This window comes from Lissotriton helveticus, chromosome 8 (assembly GCF_964261635.1).
Source record: "Lissotriton helveticus chromosome 8, aLisHel1.1, whole genome shotgun sequence".
Classification (NCBI taxonomy): domain Eukaryota; kingdom Metazoa; phylum Chordata; class Amphibia; order Caudata; family Salamandridae; genus Lissotriton; species Lissotriton helveticus.
In genome coordinates this window covers 188,563,541-188,582,088 of record NC_136069.1, presented here as the reverse complement: position 1 = coordinate 188,582,088, position 18,548 = coordinate 188,563,541, and the positions used below count along the sequence as shown (strand labels likewise).

The following is an 18,548-nucleotide window of genomic DNA, read 5'->3' as shown; positions in this document are numbered from 1 at the left end:
GAGAATCTGACCATACATGTGCTTCCATCTTACAGGCTAAAACAGAGCGGAAGAATTAGTGACACCTGTTGAAGGATCACATTGCCCCCAATTGGGGGCAATTCCAGGCCCCCAATTGGGGGGCTGGAATTGCACCATTTGGCTATACAACCTTTTAGAGTGAGTCTCTACAGACCACCCTAAGGTTATGAGTAAACGCTAGCATGAATCAACAGGGCTTGAGACTAGACCACTAGAGCTCCCCAAGCTTTGATTACATTATTTAATAGTGATAAATCAAATTGTAGCTCAGTTCAGTACAAATGTATTTCATCCTTGAGAAAGGGCTGATTCTCATGGAATTCAATTTGATCATCTTCAAGATAATGTGTTTGCCCAACTATTATGGAACGGCTGCTAACCATAACTATGATGAAAGCCGAGAGGGTCAGATACTTTACTCAAACAGGTGCAAGGAATGTGGTGAATAGATTTTGTGTGGTTCAAGCCAAAGGACTATTGACATAGTCACAACCATCAAGTCTAAGAGGGCAGTGGTATTGGTATTGGTATGTTCATGGGGGTTAAAGTGTTCATTGTTTAAGAGAAACCACATTTAGGCAACAGGCGCTTTAGCCAGCATCAAGGACTGCCTTCCTCCTGTCCAGGGCGACAGAGAGGTTTGGGTCCTATCTCTGACTGGCTTAGACCACTCCAATATAATAAACAAAACAAATAGCCAGACAGGTTTACTTTTTTCACTTTAAATCACACCCAGCCAATCAGTTCTGGGGGATTGACTATTTTATTTTAGTCTTTTTATCTATTTTTTAGAAAAACATTTTTTCGTTAAGTTTTTTGTATGTCATCAAAAAGAAACAGTTATCAAACAATAAAGAATACGTACAAACAGAAAATGTGCAATAAATATACAAGTGTTCAATGTATACAAAATCAATACTGTAAGTTTAGAAAAACACCAACAACAATTTGGTAAGATGCCTAACAAATGTTTTTCACTAGGAACCAGTCCTTTATATTGAGTACAAGAAGCCAGGCGGACAACAGAGTTCGTAGGTACTGCCTGCCTGTCTTACTGAGCCAGGGATTAGATAATTGATTCTGGGGTTGCACTCCTAGGGATGGAAAGTGTGGTAATGTTTTGATGGCCCTAGTTGCACCCTTCTTCTTTATCCCAGGCTTGGGGTCAACGCGTTTCGAACCACAATGTAGTTATGGGTTCTCCTCAGGACACGGACTGGAGGAAGCCAATACTGTACGTGGCACTCGTAAGCCACTCGTGAGTATACAGGTTCTTAAACTTGGGCGGCGTAGCATATAAAGTAAGGGAGAGCCGGCCGTTCATCGGTCCGCAGTTCTTGAGAACGACTTTTCGGTTCGTCGGTTCTGTTCAAATTTGACTTGTTCGTTAAGTGAACTGCTCCGCTTGTTCGCCTATGGCAGATTGTGGTTCGAAACGCGTTGACCCCAAGCCCAGGATAAAGAAGAAGGGTGCAACTAGGGCCATCAAAACATTACCACACTTTCCATCTCTAGGAGTGCAACCCCAGAATCAATTATCTAATCCCTGGCTCAGAAAGACAGGCAGGCAGTACCTACGAACTGTGTTGTCCGCCTGGCTTCTTGTACTCAATATAAAGGACTGGTTCCTAGTGAAAAACATTTGTTAGGCATCTTATCAAATTGTTGTTGGTGTTTTTCCAAACTTACAGTATTGATTTTGTATATATTGAACACTTGTATATTTATTGCACATTTTCTGTTTGTATGTATTCTTTAATGTTTGAAAACCGTTTCTTTTTGATGACATACAAAAAACTTAATGGAAAAATGTTTTTCTAAAAAGTAGATAAAAAGACTAAAATAAAATAGTCGATCCCCCTGAACTGATTGGCTGGGTGTGATTTAAAGTTAAAAAAGTAAACCTGTCTGGCTATTTGTTTTGTTCCTCCTGTCCAGGCAGTGCTTAAGGGTGCTTGACATATGTCATCTTATCTGGATTTACATCACAAATGCAATACCCATCCAAAACTTTTGACAGCACACATGCAAAATCACACCGTGACACCTTGTGTCACATGATATTGGGTCTCTTTACTCAGTCCCCCAGTGAAGAGTCGATGGCGAGCACCAGGTGAGCTGGAAACCCCTACTCTGAGTGGGTTTTCAAGTCGTTCGTGGAGGCTTTCCATATTTGCCATCCATTTCTGATTTCACAGCATCCAAGTGATACACGGGAGGCAGCTTCAAACCCTTCTGTGTTTTTGGCCAGGTTAGGAGTGGCTACCACCCTCTCTAGGCCCCTTCTGTCCGATATCCCTCCATGGAAGCTACACCTCAAAGCAACACCCCCATGTCCAGGGCCCCCACCCCCCTCAGAGGCCACATCTTCTCTCTCACACCATGAACATTTTTTCTAGTTTACAGGACTATGACTTGCCCATGTGGCAACGCATGGCCCTGTTTTTTTCTGGAGTGTTGTGGGGCAATTCCGATTGGTTGAATTGCAACTAATACAGGACATCAGCAAATTGCATGATTCCGACTGGTCACGAGAAAGGATAAGTCTTTTAATGTGTCAATTCGTTTGCCTTCAGGTTATCACTGCTGTCATTGTACAAACACTGTTTCCTGTTGATTACTTAATTGTCTGTTACTCAACTTTAGCTTTTTGACTGCCTTTGAAAGCGGATAAATGCACTTTTCAAAACTTTTCGACTAAATACTTCCCACATTTGACTCTCCCATTTTTTATTCAGCAATACAGCTCATTCCACGGAGACAAATTGGAAAGTGGCCAGGCCGAAAACTGGAGATCCAGCCCCACAGCAAGCACTACCCCAACCCAAGAACAGAGCTTCCACTCAGAGAACAGCGACCTGGTGTATACCCCTTCGTACGGGTTACCGTTCCCTTACCACTATGGACATTTCCCCGTGGACTCCCATGCACTCAGCGGCAAAAAGCAAATGCTACCCTCAAGGTTTGGACAGGCTCAAGGAGCACCTTGTGAAGTAGCTCGGTTTTTCCTGAGCACCCTGCAGACAAGTGGAGAGTGTCCCTGGCATTACCCCAATTCCATGGTGCCCAACAGCCAACACCAATCCAAGCATCTTCAGGAGCAAGCGATGCATCCAGCACGGAACGATGCAGGGCAGAGCTATGAAGGTAGGTCATACCTGCCAACTCACAAATTAATTTCACAGAGTGAGGAGGGGGAGGGGCCTCATCTCGAGAGCGACCTAAGAGGCACTCTGCCCCTCACCAAGCCTTCATCCCCTCCCCAAAAAAACCAAAGGGTCATATAGGCCGTTTCTGATGTCTTTGAGTGTTTTCACGCTTCTTCATGGACATCAGTTGCTTACTGCCTCCGAAAATGAGCTTGTTTTCCCTGTCACCGTATGATTTTGACTCCTCACCAGGAGACCGTGTGAAGGGAGCCAAAATCGTGTGACACACAGTGGCACTGTGTGAGTTGGCAGGCCTGTTAGGTCCCTAAGTAAGTCTCAGGGACTGTGAAGTGACATTATGTAGAAAGATAACCCAAGGATGAATGAATGAATGGATGAGAGGATAGTGGATGACCACTCTGTGGACTGAATCACCAAATTGAGTTCTTCACAAAAGTGCGCTCAATTGGCCCTTTGAGAAGACCTTTTGGATGTACTGATTACACTTCATTTCCCACCTAGAGTAGAATATTTTCTTTGAAAAAATATTTTTGGACATAACACCTTGTTATTTCATTTACTCTAATAACATCTTGCTTATATTGATACCATATCTCCAAGCTTGATTTAGTTTCCGTCTATAAACACATTGTTGTCTCCTGTGGTAGTCTATGGTACTGCTACTCAGGCATAATTTCGGCTCATTCACTTTGGAGTAATCTTTACCCAAGCAATTGCATCCAGCAGGAAAACTGACTCCTAATGTTATGCATTCCCGCATAGTGGCACTCAGAATGCAAAACGGCTTTCTACAGCGAAAAAGACCCAAAAGTGAGCTTATTGTTTTTGCCACTAAGGGACGTGCAGCCCACAATCTCTTTCTTTACGGAGGAAAGGAGGGGACCTTGGCTTTCTTTGGATACCAACATGTCCCTGAAACTACAAACTAGAGGCGCTCCTGGCAGTCGCTTTCACTAGCTGAGGAAGCCAAATCCTGCTCTCCCTTTTTACATAAAACAAGGATGATGTCTGCAGCAGTAAATTTCCGTCTAGGTTACAACAGCAGCCTCTACTCTGCCCTCGCTTCTTTCCAGAACTAGGGCTTGCAATAAGTACAGAACACACCAGAGAGGTTGACTGCAGGTCAAAGGAGTAGCCTTGGTGTGCATTACAATGACTGCTGCTCAAGAGCAGAATCCCCTCTTGAATGATTGGTGGAGCGCACCAATCTTTCCTTCTCTGCTGCTTTAGTTAGTGTAATCACGGAGTGTGTGCAATGCAGGTTGAGGAACTGCCTATTTCCCTACTCTAATATGTGAGAGGCAAATTCCGGACAACAGTTGCTGGAATGGCCTGTGTGCACTACTTAATGTATTTGACCTCATATGTAAACAATTAGACACAACATTATATATTCTTTTTCAGAGATGTGTTGTTATGTATTAATCCACAAGATTTATTATATTTAAATCGAGTTTATTCGTAAATGAAGAAGCACTCTTCGCATACATCCGGAGGCTCCAGTCGTTGACAGTAACTGAACCCCGGTGACAGTTTATACATCCAATGTATTCAATACAAACAGTAATCAGTAGCGAGACATACTTATTTAATTCATAACATATCACGTGAATTATTCAAAGGGAAATACATACACGCGCAGGTTGCGCACAGTGAACAGATGTTAGAATGGTGTAATGTGTGCGCGAGACATTGGAATGAAGGCACGAGTGTGAGCGCGTGTATGGTTGTATACATAACACACCTTCCTCCCTTATAAAATAATGAAAAAAAAAACAAAAATCACAAAAAAATTATTCAATTCCTGCCAGATATGTAAGCAACAAAATCTGACAACCATTTGGGTTTTTTAGTTGTTCTTTTGGATATAGATACATCATTTTGGATATCAACTTTTTGATTGTTGATGTCATTGTTTTGACAATAAGGTTCTGTGGTTGTATTTTGTTCAGTGTGATTGCTATTTGAACAACAAGGTGTGTTAGTTGTATTATCACCTGCGTTATCTTCATTTAATTCTCCATCTAAAAATGACATATCAGTATGTTCAGAATTTGGTTCCTTATGATAAATATCCTTATCAGCTTTGAGAATGGCAATTCTACTGAGATTCCAAACGTTATTGTCTGATAATCTCACAGAATTCTTTAGTACTTCTATTACCTCAAAAGGACCCATGAATGAACTCTCTCCTTTTTGGACTTTCCACGTTTTTTTTTACTTTTACCAACATACCGATTTCTACTGTAGGGTCTATTTTTGAACCAAATTTTCCATCAAAGTATTTCTTATTTGTACAATGAGTGCGAATAAGATTTTCTTTAACTACACTCAGATCAACTTTTGAAGATGTAGAACTAATCAACCATGATGGACTCACAATAGTTCTAGGAATCCTTCCTCTCATAATTTCAAAAGGAGAATACCCAGTCATGGTATTTACATTTGTTCTGTACATCCATACTTTTTTAAATATTTCAATTTCCCATTTCTTTTCATCACCATCGGTAAATTGTATGGCACTCTTGAGGACTCTATTGAATCTCTCTATTATACCATTTCCACTGGGATTATATAAGGAAGTGGTGGAATGAGTAATCCCAAGTCTGGCAAAATAATCATTGGCTTTTTTAGAACAAAATTGTACACCATTATCAGAAATAATTCTAATTGGTAATCCTTCTTCAATAAAAACTCTATCTAGGAAACTTAACACAGAGTCAGTGTCTATTTTCTGAACAATCTTGATAATGGGCCATTTTGAGAAAATGTCAATTGCTGCAATGACGTATTTGGATTCATGACCAATGGGACCCATGATATCTATAGCAATAGTTTCCCATGGATTGTCTGGAATGTTGTGTGTACTCATATTTGGTTTAAGAGTCACTAATGATTTATCAGAATTTGCGCATACAACACAATTTCTGATCAATCGTTCAACGAACATGTCCATACCTGGCCACCAAAATAAATTTTTAACTTGTTGTTTGGTTCTGACCATACCACTATGACCTTCATGGCTTTGTAAAACTATATCTTTTCTTATACCCATGGGTGGAACAATGCGTTCCCCTCTTTTAATGATGTCTTTACAACATGAAAGTTCTGTTCTTACTTCCCAGAAGCTTTTTAAATCTGAATCTAAACACTTCTTATCAGGCCAATCATTGTTAATGTAAGTAGCTACATCTCTCAAAACTCTATCGTCTTCAAATTTCTTTTTCCACAAAGTTTGATCAATTGAAATGGGACTTTCATCATGAATTAAAGCAATTTGGAAATCATCCCATTCATTATGTAAATCTTCTTGTATGGGTAGTGGCATTCTAGACAAAAAATCTGCAGAAACATTTTCTTTACCAGGTACATATTGTATATTATAAATGAAGTTTTGTAAACGCATGGACATGCGTGCAATGCGAGCTGAGGCTCTCAACATACCTTCTGTAGTGAGAAGTCTTACCAAAGGTTTGTGATCACTCCTTAGAACACATTCTTTACCCCAAACAAAAACTCTGAAATGCTCCAAGGCCCAGATACATGCTAATGTTTCCCTTTCTATTGTGGAATATTTTTCCTCAGCCGGTGTAAGTGCTCTGGAAGCATGTGCAATGACAACCTCTTTTCCTTTATCCGTTTTTTGAGTAAACACAGCACCTAAACCCTTCGAGCTGGCATCAGTAGTAATGATATTTTGTAGAGAAGGATCAAAACAGGAAAGTGCATTCGCGGAACAAATAGCATTTTTCACATCACAAAACTCTTTTTCACATTCATTTGTCCAGTCAAAAGTAACTCTGTTTTTGATTAACTGTCTAATATTATACGTTCTACATGAAAATTCAGGCACATATCTGGCGTAGAATTCAACTAAGCCTAAAAAAGATCTTACATCATCCTTCGACTGAGGATGAGGAGCGGATTCAATAGCTTCTAAAAGTGAAGATTTTGGTTTGATACCATCTTCACATAGTTCATGGCCCAAGTAATTTACAGAATGAACGCCAAATTTACATTTCTCATGCTTGATGGTAAGACCATGCGTATTGAGTGCACTTAAGACTTCTTCTAAAGCAGCAAAGTGTTTATCTTTGTCATCATTGAACACCAAAATGTCATCTTGAAAACAGATGGTATTCTTGCAATCCTTCAAAATGTCTTGCATAACTCTCTGAAATATTGCTGCTGCAGATGCTAAACCAAATGGCATTCTGTTGAATCTGAAGCATCCAAAAGGTGTAATAAATGCAGTCAGGTCTTTACTTTTGTCATTTAACTCAATCTGATGATACGCTGCTGATAAATCAATTGTTGAAAAAAACTTTGATCCTCCCACAACAGACAGCATTTCTGAAATACGGGGAAGTGGAAATTGATCAATAATAATATTATTGTTGAGGTGGCGAAGGTCAATGCAAAGTCTTACCTTGCCATTGGTTCGTCTGGCAACAACTATGGGCGAAACCCATTCAGATGATTCTATCTTTTCTATTATGCCTGCTTTGACTAGAATGTCTAATTCACTTTTAACTTCATCCCTAACGGCAAAAGGAATATTCCTGGCCTTGTGTATTTTTGGACAAGCATTTCTTTTTAAACGGATTTCATGTTTAAAGTTAGTTAATTTTCCAATGTCTTTTGAAAAAACTTTTGGAAACTTATTCAACATCAAGGAAGATATTCCATTCTGTTCATCAATCAACATGACAGGGTTGGAGCTATTAGGATCAAGTACAATGTCGAGTTTACCACAGTCACACCAGCTAAGTACTGAAGGACCCTTTTTTGAAACATATAACCTTGCAATACATTTCCTATTCTTAAATCTGAATACCAAGGTTCTGAAACCTAAGATGTCTATTCTTCCTCCAGAATATCCTTCAGGATTGATGTCACTTTTCTCTAAGTGATTACTTAATCTTGGTACAAATAGTTTTTTCCAAACAGATTCACATACTATAGAATAGGGTGAACCAGAATCGGCATACATGTTGATTTTTACCCCTCCAATAATCATATCACATAACGTTTTTTTCTTAATAGTTGTGTCACTTACATTCAATATTGTGGACTCCTTTATGTTTAGTACATAAGAACAGTTGTTGGAATCATTTGTAAAATTTTCATCATCACTATTGTCACTCAATTCAATACATTTTACTTTTTGGTTGGCTTTGTTCCTTCTGCATGCAGAGGTAAAGTGCCCCATTAAACCACAGTTTGTACATTTTTGTTTTAAGCCTGGACAATTTTTGTTATTAGCTAAATGTGATTTGCTGTTGCATCTAAAACATTTTAAGTTATTTTTAAAATCTTCAGAATTTCCTTTGGAGGGAAATGTTTGTTTCTTTTTAGAGAAATCCTTATTTTTATTATCATATTTATGATTTATCTTGGAAACAATTTCTCTACTAATGGAAACATCTTTATATTTAACCTGTTGTGCACTCCTACAAGAAAGTTCAGCTTTCCTAACAATGGATATTATAAAATCTAAATTTTCATCACCGTTTATCCACAGTCTTTCTTGTATTGTGTCATTACTGGAATGCATAACAACTTGATCTCTGATGAGATCTTCTTGTAAATTACCAAATTTGCAATCTAATGCTAATGTTTTAAGAGAGGAAACAAAATTATCAACAGATTCTTCTTTTAACTGTTTTCTCTGAAAGAATTTATACCTCGAAATTCCTATGCATACTTTAGGGGAGCAGTATTTATCAAAGTCATATATAGCTTTATCAAAAACATTCATATCACCACTTGCTTGTGAGGTAGGTAATTGATTGAAGGCTTTTAATCCTTCTGGTCCCAAACAGTGTAAGAAAATGCCTTTCTTTTCTGGAGCTTTCATTTTTCCATTGGTATCTAATGTCTCAATATAATTAAAAAAATAAGCTTTCCATTCGATGCAGGGCATACAAGGAGAGCTACCAGCTGTCCAATAACTTTGTGGTGGTGAAAGGGTGTAACCCTGAGCACACATAATGGTGGAAGATAAATTCAAGTTATGTAAAGTATTTATAAAATATCTTTTTCTTTTTTTTTTTTTTAATTAAATGAATTAATATTTGTTTTTTTTATTAAAAACAAAAATAAATAATAAGAGTTACTTGTTAGTAGAGGAGTCAGTCCAACGATCTTAGAAAGTGAGCGTTTTCCTGTTTCAGTTGATGTAGTTTTTCATTCGTGTCATGTTTAAACTGGATTTCAGCCTCTTTGTCTGTAACTGGGGAATTACCGTTGAAACGGGTGCCGATGGTGAAAATGAAGTCACCTCTTTAGTTTTCGTTAATTAGTCGAGGAGTAGCGTCCCAGCAGGAAGTGTAGTTTTCGCTTCCGCCTGAGTTTATTCAGACGTAGGGCGGATGAAGACTTTCATCGGCGCAAGGGGAAAGCCGCTACACAGACGCTCTGCTACGCGTGAGAAGAAACGAAAAGGTATTCCAGATCTGGGGTTGAATGTAGTTGCTTCCATTGTAGATATCAGGAATCGTTTCCGTTGTTATCAAGGAGGTGTTCCAATGATCATGTAAAGTGGAAGTAATTATAAAATCCAAATTCGATCGTAAACTGCTCAGAAATGCTTCTTCTTAAGGGGTTTAAGATGCTCCGTCCATCGTCGCCAAATTGTTATGTATTAATCCACAAGATTTATTATATTTAAATCGAGTTTATTCGTAAATGAAGAAGCACTCTTCGCATACATCCGGAGGCTCCAGTCGTTGACAGTAACTGAACCCCGGTGACAGTTTATACATCCAATGTATTCAATACAAACAGTAATCAGTAGCGAGACATACTTATTTAATTCATAACATATCACGTGAATTATTCAAAGGGAAATACATACACGCGCGGGTTGCGCACAGTGAACAGATGTTAGAATGGTGTAATGTGTGCGCGAGACATTGGAATGAAGGCACGAGTGTGAGCGCGTGTATGGTTGTATACATAACATGTGTTCAGCAGAGATATGTTCAACATCTAAATCAGTTTTCAAACCAAAAATGTGTTTAATACATTTGTACATGTGTGTATCTCAACATCATAATAAACTATTATGACAGAATCAAAATAATAAAATTAGACAGTGTTCATTACATACCATATAGCTTGTTGAAAAACACTGTTAATATCTTCATCTGTGTGAACCACAAGAGAAATTGATCGGTGCCCTATGCATTTCGGGACCCACAGTTCCTTCTTCAGGGACCAAGAAGAAACGTGGACCAGAGTTCCACAAGAGTAATCCAACCTGCTCAGTCTTGCCAATCTTGTAGTAGAAAACACTCTCGACTTCCCGAAGAAAACGTCATTCTGGTAATGTCTGTGTACTCGTGCTCAGCTACAAAATCCACATTTTTATCGAACGGCTCCACTGTGAAAGATCCTTCACAGTAGAGTTGTTCGATCGAAATTTGGATTTGTTTTCTACTACAAGATCAGCAAGACTGATCAGGTCGGATTACTCTTGAGGAACTCTGGTCCGCATTTCTTCGAAGGGACTGTGGGTCCCGAAATGCATAGGGCACTAATCAATTTCTCTTGTGGATGACACAGATAAAGATATTAACAGTGTTTTTCAAAAAGCTATATTTTATGTTATGAATACTGTCTAATTTTACTTTTTTGATTCTGTCATAAATAGTTTATTATGATGTTGAGATACACACATGCACACATTTATTCAGCAAATGTATGGTTTGGAAACTGATTTTGATGTTGAACATATCTCTGTTGAACACATCTCTAAAAAGAATATATAATGTTGTGTCTAATTGTTTACATATGAGGTTAAATAAATTAGGCAGTGCACACAGGCCATTCCGGCAACTGGGATCATGCTGAGGTCACTCAGTTACCTGGGGGACAATTCTCCCATACCAGCCAATAAGAGTGCCAAGAAGCGAGGAACAGCACATTATAGCCAATTCCCATATCACACTCCAAGGGCTGGGAGGCAGAAACTTCTCTCTGTAGGCCACCATCCTTTGAAACTCACGGCCACATGATCTAAGACAGGTGGCTGCTCTGTCTTCTTCCAAAAAATACTTTAAGACATTTCTGTCTGAGATGAATAAAATGACCCCTGGCAGCCCTGTCGAGCCAGCACCTTAAGGACAAGGTCCCAGGCAGGAGCTCTGAAAGCATGCTGTTAGCCCATTACCAGTGAGATGTTCCTTTTCGTATTGGAAAGGCTGTCTCTGCTGTCTCACCCTATTGGCTGTTTAACCCGCAAGATGTAAGCCAGAAAGTCATCAACAAAATGTTATTTTCCATTTCACTAGTCTGTAAAGTGCACTATGGCTAGGGTAACTGGAATTCTGGGGCCAAGGAGACCAAATTATGTGGCAAGGTTTACCTAATTACGTTGCAAAAAAAGGCAATTTAGGTGGTCTAGTACAGCATATTTTGAAGCGGGATTACTTCACCATTTTCTCATTGTTAGGTCTAGCTGCCGACAGCTCATATGCTGTCTACTGGGAAGGGTATTGATTCCTATAAAGGGCTTTGAGCGCACCCATTGCTTACAATTCACTGGCATTACTGTCACTCTTCTTTGCTTCCTCCTAGTTAGCAAGTGTGTGCCGGGTGTCACTTCCTTTTCTTTCTGTGGTGTATGGACCAAGCACAGACAACTTGATTAGTATCAATCCTCTGCTCACATAGTGATTGAGGTAATAATGCTTCTTTCCTCTCACCCCTCCCTGTCATTGTTGCTTGCCCATAACCCCACTCTCTTCCCCTGTCCTTGCTTGGCCCTCCCTTCCACCCTGCCCTGCTGGATATGAATAAAAGCCATCAGCAGTGGACCGAAAAGTAATTCAAGCATTTAGTAAACGGAAAGATATCCTTGAGCAATTTTGAGATTAATTATGTCCTAAAAGCACATGTGTAAATGCTTAAACCCGTTTCTGGCTCTCTGGAAGTAAATAGAGTCTCAGAAACATTTCCTATTAGTCCCTCTCCCAGGCCACAGACATTCAATAGAGCACAACCACAAAAGGAACCAGCTGGAGCTTTAGGAACAACACCATTCTTGTGAGCACCTGAGGTTGTGAGACCCAACACAAATCAGCAATACATAAATGACAGTGTAGCATATTAGGCCTCATGAGGATGACAGAGAGTAGTAGATTTGCAAACCATGAGGGTATATTAACAGAGTAGTAAAGTTACAAATTCAAATCTTTCAAAGGTAGTCATAAATTAATCATCATATATATGTGTTGATCAGTATAATTCAAAGCACTTCAATAAGTCAATCAATCTGGATTTGTATAGCATGGCTAATCACCTGTGAGTGTATCAAGCCGCTGAGAGCACTTCTGCAGGGAGTACAGCCTAGCAAATACAACGACAAACTAAAGTTGTCATAAGCAAATCAAGTAGGTTTCAGTTACTCCCGAAGGGAACTTATCTAACATTCTAAGCTAAATATAAATCAGGAAATAAGTAGGAGAAGTCAAGCAGAAGGTGTCAGCAAGTAAAGGCTCTAAAAAGCAGTATCAAATGAAGATTCAGTAAAGTGAGAACGAATTTTCCCAGGAACCTAACTATTTGAGTAGGAGCAAAGTAAGACATCTAGTCTCAAGAAAGTCAAAATGGACATCTGAACTTGCTCAACAATGCGAAATTGAAACTTAAAATTATTGGCAAGATGTAATACTCCCTATGGTTCTCAGGTAGAGGGGACCGATCAAGATCCAGCATTTCTCCATAAAATAGCTTCACCCTTGTTCTCATCCATCCCACAATGGAAGGTTTCAGCTGCACGACCTTCAAGAGATATCTAGTAACAGGGTGATACATCGCAGTCAGTTTGTCCCAGGCAGGGGTTTGGAAATTCACTATTCACACCTCAATGGAATGCACAAACATAACTAATTTTCACAGAAACCAAATCATTTATAACATTTTAATTAGCTCAAACTACTACAGCTTGCCTCCTGAAACGAGAGAAAGAACACAGCAACCCAAAGCAGATGTTCATATTAGCATGAGTCATTTAAACTGAGGCCACAGGGCCGGCGGACATCTCTAAATTTGACAGACAGGTACTCCGTCTAGGCAATAGCGTATTCTGCTCCCTCGCCCTGAAGGAGTATAACCCGTCTGCCAATCTCTAAACGAGGCCGTTAGTATGGAAAGCAAGCAGCAATAAAATAAAGGAAGTACGGGAACTGATGAGAGAGGAAAATTATTCAGGTGCAGGGATGTTTGGCTTGTGATGAACTGTTGCAGAAACAAAGGAGTTATGACAACAGCTGTTGTTAGACATCTCTCACAGCTGTTGTTAGACATCTTCGTACCCATGTGTTAGGTCTTTACTGCTCTGCCTAAATGGTCCCGGAAAGGCTGTTTGATATGGCCATCCCTATAGTGTCTGGTGCAGCATACTTCATCCCCGGGAAGCATTCGTCCATAGTGCTTGTAGTTTCCATTGTCCTGTTCTCTATCTCCTCCACATACAAAGTATTGTAGGCCTCTTCTGAGTTCCCACATCTGGTGACCTGACCATGGGATTGTTTCCAAACCTCCGCAAAGCTGATTGGGAATTTTTATATCTTTATACTGAATCTTTCACATCTAGTGAATCGGAAACAGAATCACATTCAACTGTACATTATAATGTTGGAGTGGTCAATATGACAGCCATCTCTTAGCATACATTTTTTTTTTATTGAGAGAACCTGGGCTTGCTTCCTGTGGTGTTGCATTCAAGCTGTAAAGAGGAAAGAAGAGGGACCATTTTTCTACTGTCTTTTCATAACTTACAGAAATGTAACCTAAAAATATCTAAACCAGAAGTGACTCACACTCCTTCCTATTTCTCCATCTACCCATTACTAATAGTATTAATGGGCACAATCTTGGACCACAAACAAATATGAACATCTTTCCCTCGGGCAGTTGAGACTCCAAGTGTACCGAATAAACTACACTTGGAATGGGAGCTATCCAGAGTGAGCGCTGGTCAGATTTATTTGTGGATTGACTATGTGATTGACTGGCGCGCTCCTCCATTTGAGCGCTCCACCCCCTTGAGGTAAAGGGTTCAATGGAAGCCACTTTTAAGAGATTATATAGGAAACACATAGATAATTATATATATACACACATTTATATAACTCTACAGGCCAACTCCCCAACTCCATCAATAGCAACCGGATCTTTAAATTATCCTATTACAGTTGAACTTTCCTCTGCTCATGGCGACGGAATCCCAAAATAGATGCACTCATGCTGAATATGTTAAAGGACATATTCTATTAAGAAGAAGTTCTATTCACTCTAATTTAGTATCTATTGTCTTGAATGGAGGGAAGTTTAATATTTATTGATAATCATAGTTGTGATCAATGAAAAAGAGTTGTATATGTTATTTACGACACATACTGCAATTGGTATATCCCATGTTGTAAGAGGAGATGTCAAAAGTCGCCAGTATTTAAAATATAGATCTAATTCATAGGGTACAAAACTGTTTTTCTTTCCCGATAATGACCTCACATATAGACCTACTGAATGCTGAAAATAGTTGTTATTTGGAAGAGACATGAAAATTAAAGGTATTACTGTCATTTTGGCAACAATCTATAGATAAATCACTTCCATTCCAAATACTTGCGAAACCACCTCTCTTTTCATTTAAAGAGAAAAATCTAAAATTGTTCTTTTAATTTTCTCTTCCTTAACACACCCCCTTGTCTTCGAGACATTTTTATCTTTTTTAAGATTAGAATATCCATTGGAAGTCAGATTAATTGTGACCCGTTTAATTCAAATGTTTTACAAAAATTATTGTTATGCAAATAAACCATTCCTGTTTATGAATTGTATTGCTGAAAATCTTGGGCTTTTGCAATTTGTTTTGTTTTTTCTGATGGTAATATTTATTGCTAAAGTTTGTAAAAAAAAAAAAAGTGTGCAAAGCGTGACCCTTTAGTGAGTAATGCTATCTGTCTTTCTTTTAACTATACCAATGCCAGCTAGAAGATTCAGTGATGACAGCACATCTGAAAGCTTCAGCAGCTGCTCAGCATCGCGCCCCCACAGCGGGTACCGGGAGGATGGGTACAGCTCAAGCATCATGAAGCCCAGTAAGATGGAAATCAGGCCGCAGGCACCACATCATCCAATTAAAGAGGAAAGCAAACTGGATTTCACCAGAAGCATGCATGGCAAGATGAGTCCTCATGATAAACCTTTTTCAACCCCCCTCACTCACTCCGTGCTGCCAAAATCAGATTGTTTCCAGCCAAAAAACATTGGCCCTTTAAGCCACCTCCTTCCTGTTCCAGTGGTGTATGAACAAACACGAAGAATTTGCATGAAGGACACAAGATACGGGCATGCTAACCATCACCACCTTGGTGGGAACGAACCAGACTCCTTGAGCAGGGGCACCCCCAAGCTGGTGCATTTTGACTCTGGAAATGAGCACTTTATGGATGTTAGACCTGCAGGGCAAATCCCATTTGTACCTCTCACTTACCATAATATTCTAGCCAAGCATAGTACCTTCCAGACCTCATCGTGCACGGCAACTGGACACGTGCCAGAAAACTATGGCTATGGGTCTGAGGAGGTGAACACCTATATCTACAAGAACCAAAGCCCGGCATCGCTTTCCCCACCCAATGCCCACAGGGAGCCAGCATTGCCCCACTATATCGGGACATCCGTAATAATTACCAATGGCAGGTGACAGATACATTTCCCAGCTAATACAATAAGGAAACTGGAATGATTTACACAGTATATGCCAGCAAGCCACCATTTGGCCAGTGAAGAAACTTGATAAGGGAGACACGTGCATGCGTTGTGGTCAGCCATGTGCAACATTAAGTTTAAGAGCAAACACTTTGGGAAAACTATGAGAACACAGTCATAGATGGAACTCTGAAGCTGACCATTTCACAGAGAAGCCATACAGAATTACAGATTAAGCGTCTACCATTTTACACAAAGATTGCAAAACTCGTAGTTCATGTGCAAAATCACAGATTCGGCCATTTCTTTGATAACAATGTATAGCCTGTTTTGATATTTTATCCCCAGAAACCCAAGAAAAGCCATAATTTGAAAATGATCTGAAATATGGTTGTGAAAGTTGTTTTAGTGATTAGAGATGGTTCTGTTAGAATCGAATACTAAGTGGCCTCCAAAGGCACCAACACCAGAGAAAGTATGGTCGAAATGCTAAGGGCGTATGGTGCAGCAAACCCGGGGTAACCATCCTTCACCAGCACTTAGTGACCACTCAACCAGAAATCTGGTGTTCAAAATAAAATAGCTCATCTAAGCACCAAATTGGTTAAACCACATTCACAGAGCACCCTCTCCTAACAACTAGGTGTATGTTGTAAATTCACCTTTTAGTTTGTCTTGCTGGAAGCAGGTGCCTTCCTTTCTAATCACACTGCACAGGCGGAATTCTTGGTCAACCACATTGCAATTGCTGAGACCCCATGCAGCTTTTAGTATGGAAAAGAGCCACCACAAGCCTGTTTTGCAAATTAGGTACATCCAGCTGCTTTGCCCAAAAACTACTGCCCTAACCAGGTTGGACTTCACAGTGGAGGAACACAAAACATTTGGAAAGATACCTTCTAGAAGGTGAGTCATGAAAGGGTATTATGAAGTAAACCCGTGTCTAAATCCATCAGTAAAACAGAGGTAGCATTAGTGGTCATTTAGCAAGCTTCATAACCATGGGATGGTTCAACTACTTGATTTGAGGTATTTCAGTAGGACCAGATTAATCTTCACTGTATATCAACAGAGATTATTTTTATATAACAACCCATCATAGTCCTTGGTCTATAACTACTAAGGTTAGAGACCTCCATTTAAGTTCAGATATCTTTGGGATTGCTGCATTTCCCAAGCTTCTAAAGCCATGGTGCAGCATTTAGAAAGTACAAGAAATCCATTTCTTCAACGTTTCCTTGAAAACTACAGGTAAACAAATACAGGCGTTGCAACCCCTTTGATGTAAATGTAATACTTAAATTCAATATTTGAATGGGATAGTTTCTTACAATTACCGATATGAACTGTGCATGCTTTAGGGAAAGTAATCAGTCAGTGGTCGTAAAGGCGGCCATTTTGTTTTGGTATAAGAGCACCAAGGCGTTGACTACTCGCCATAACTCAGCCATTTCTCATTGACTATTTTCTCCAAAGTTTATGCAGCAGCAGACCCTGCAATGTACATCATACCATATATATACCCCTGCAACGCATCGTTTAAGAGAACAAGTCTAAAGTATTGCACACATTATTCATTGAATGGGCCACCTCAGCCTTGTAGTCCAGACACAAAAATCAAATTTTCCAACCTCCATATGTTGTTATGCATCTCAAGGGGTTTTAGGTGGCTAAAATAAGACAGACGAAACACACAGAAAAGCAATTGCAGTTGGATTTCAAACCTTTCATAATTTTTTACGACAGTGGACTTAGCGGTTGACCTGGGACTGCTGTTACAGTAAGAAGCATCAATTTATTTTCAAGTTTTGTACAATGGTCGTCCCCTTTTATTGGCTTGGGTTTTTATTTGTGCTCATTAATCATTGTTAAATAAACGTTTTTGCTGTTCTAAAGTTACCCAAAGTTAAACGGATATTTACTGTTACATAAGAGGTTAATTTAAAGCAGCACCTAATGGCCTTCATTCTGAGTTGCATGGTTCTGGGGACAACTGTACGATTTCAGATAATTTTACCATTTTTAGAGAGCAAAATCCACTCCAGTCCCAAGCAGTTACAAGTTAAAGCCAATCAAATGGGGAATTACAATGTAGGAATGATTTTTCCAGTTGTAAATAACACGGAACTCAAATCTGTGGGTTTATTGCACACATTTACCACGAGTTCTGAACACCTCTGGCTAGGATGTAAGGGAAGAGGGCAGGGGAGTTTGGGAGGGAAGGGGAAGGTGGTCTGGCAGAGGAGCCTGTTAGGAAGGAGGCTTGGTTGCGGTTGTAGCCAATGCCTCATGAGATTTTACTGTGCAGAATTATCTTATGGGAAAATCAGGTCAAGTTTCTCCCGGAAAACAGGGTTCGGAAAAATTGCCCCACTTGGAATAAGGTGTAGGAAAATCCTTGAGGTAATTTTGCTCCGTCTGACTCATATTGAGGGCTAATGTGTGCTAATAGTAACCCCTCCTATGCAAAAGTATTATTGGATTCCAGATGTCTCACATAAATTAGCAGTACTTGTGAATTTTCTTGAACCACCCTTCTGTGTCTTGATATGTACATGGAAACCATGTGGGATAAATAAATAAGCTGACAGAGGTGCAGAAAGGTCATCCAGGTACTGGCAAGATCCTACA

At 39.6% G+C, this 18,548-nt stretch overlaps 1 protein-coding gene across 4 annotated transcripts in view; it reads left to right on the top strand.

Moving 5' to 3' along the window:
- The window catches only part of SIM2 (SIM bHLH transcription factor 2), a 453,956-nt gene extending 436,151 nt beyond the window's left edge, over window positions 1-17,805 (top strand). For all 4 annotated transcript variants that reach the window (XM_078655937.1, XM_078655940.1, XM_078655939.1 and 1 more), the window contains 2 exons: window positions 2,760-3,168; window positions 15,194-17,805. In XM_078655937.1, the coding sequence (XP_078512063.1) occupies window positions 2,760-3,168; window positions 15,194-15,912 (1,128 nt within the window). In that variant the 3' untranslated portion in view covers window positions 15,913-17,805. The remainder of the gene's footprint in view (window positions 1-2,759; window positions 3,169-15,193) is intronic.
- The last annotated feature ends 743 nt before the right edge of the window (window positions 17,806-18,548 follow it).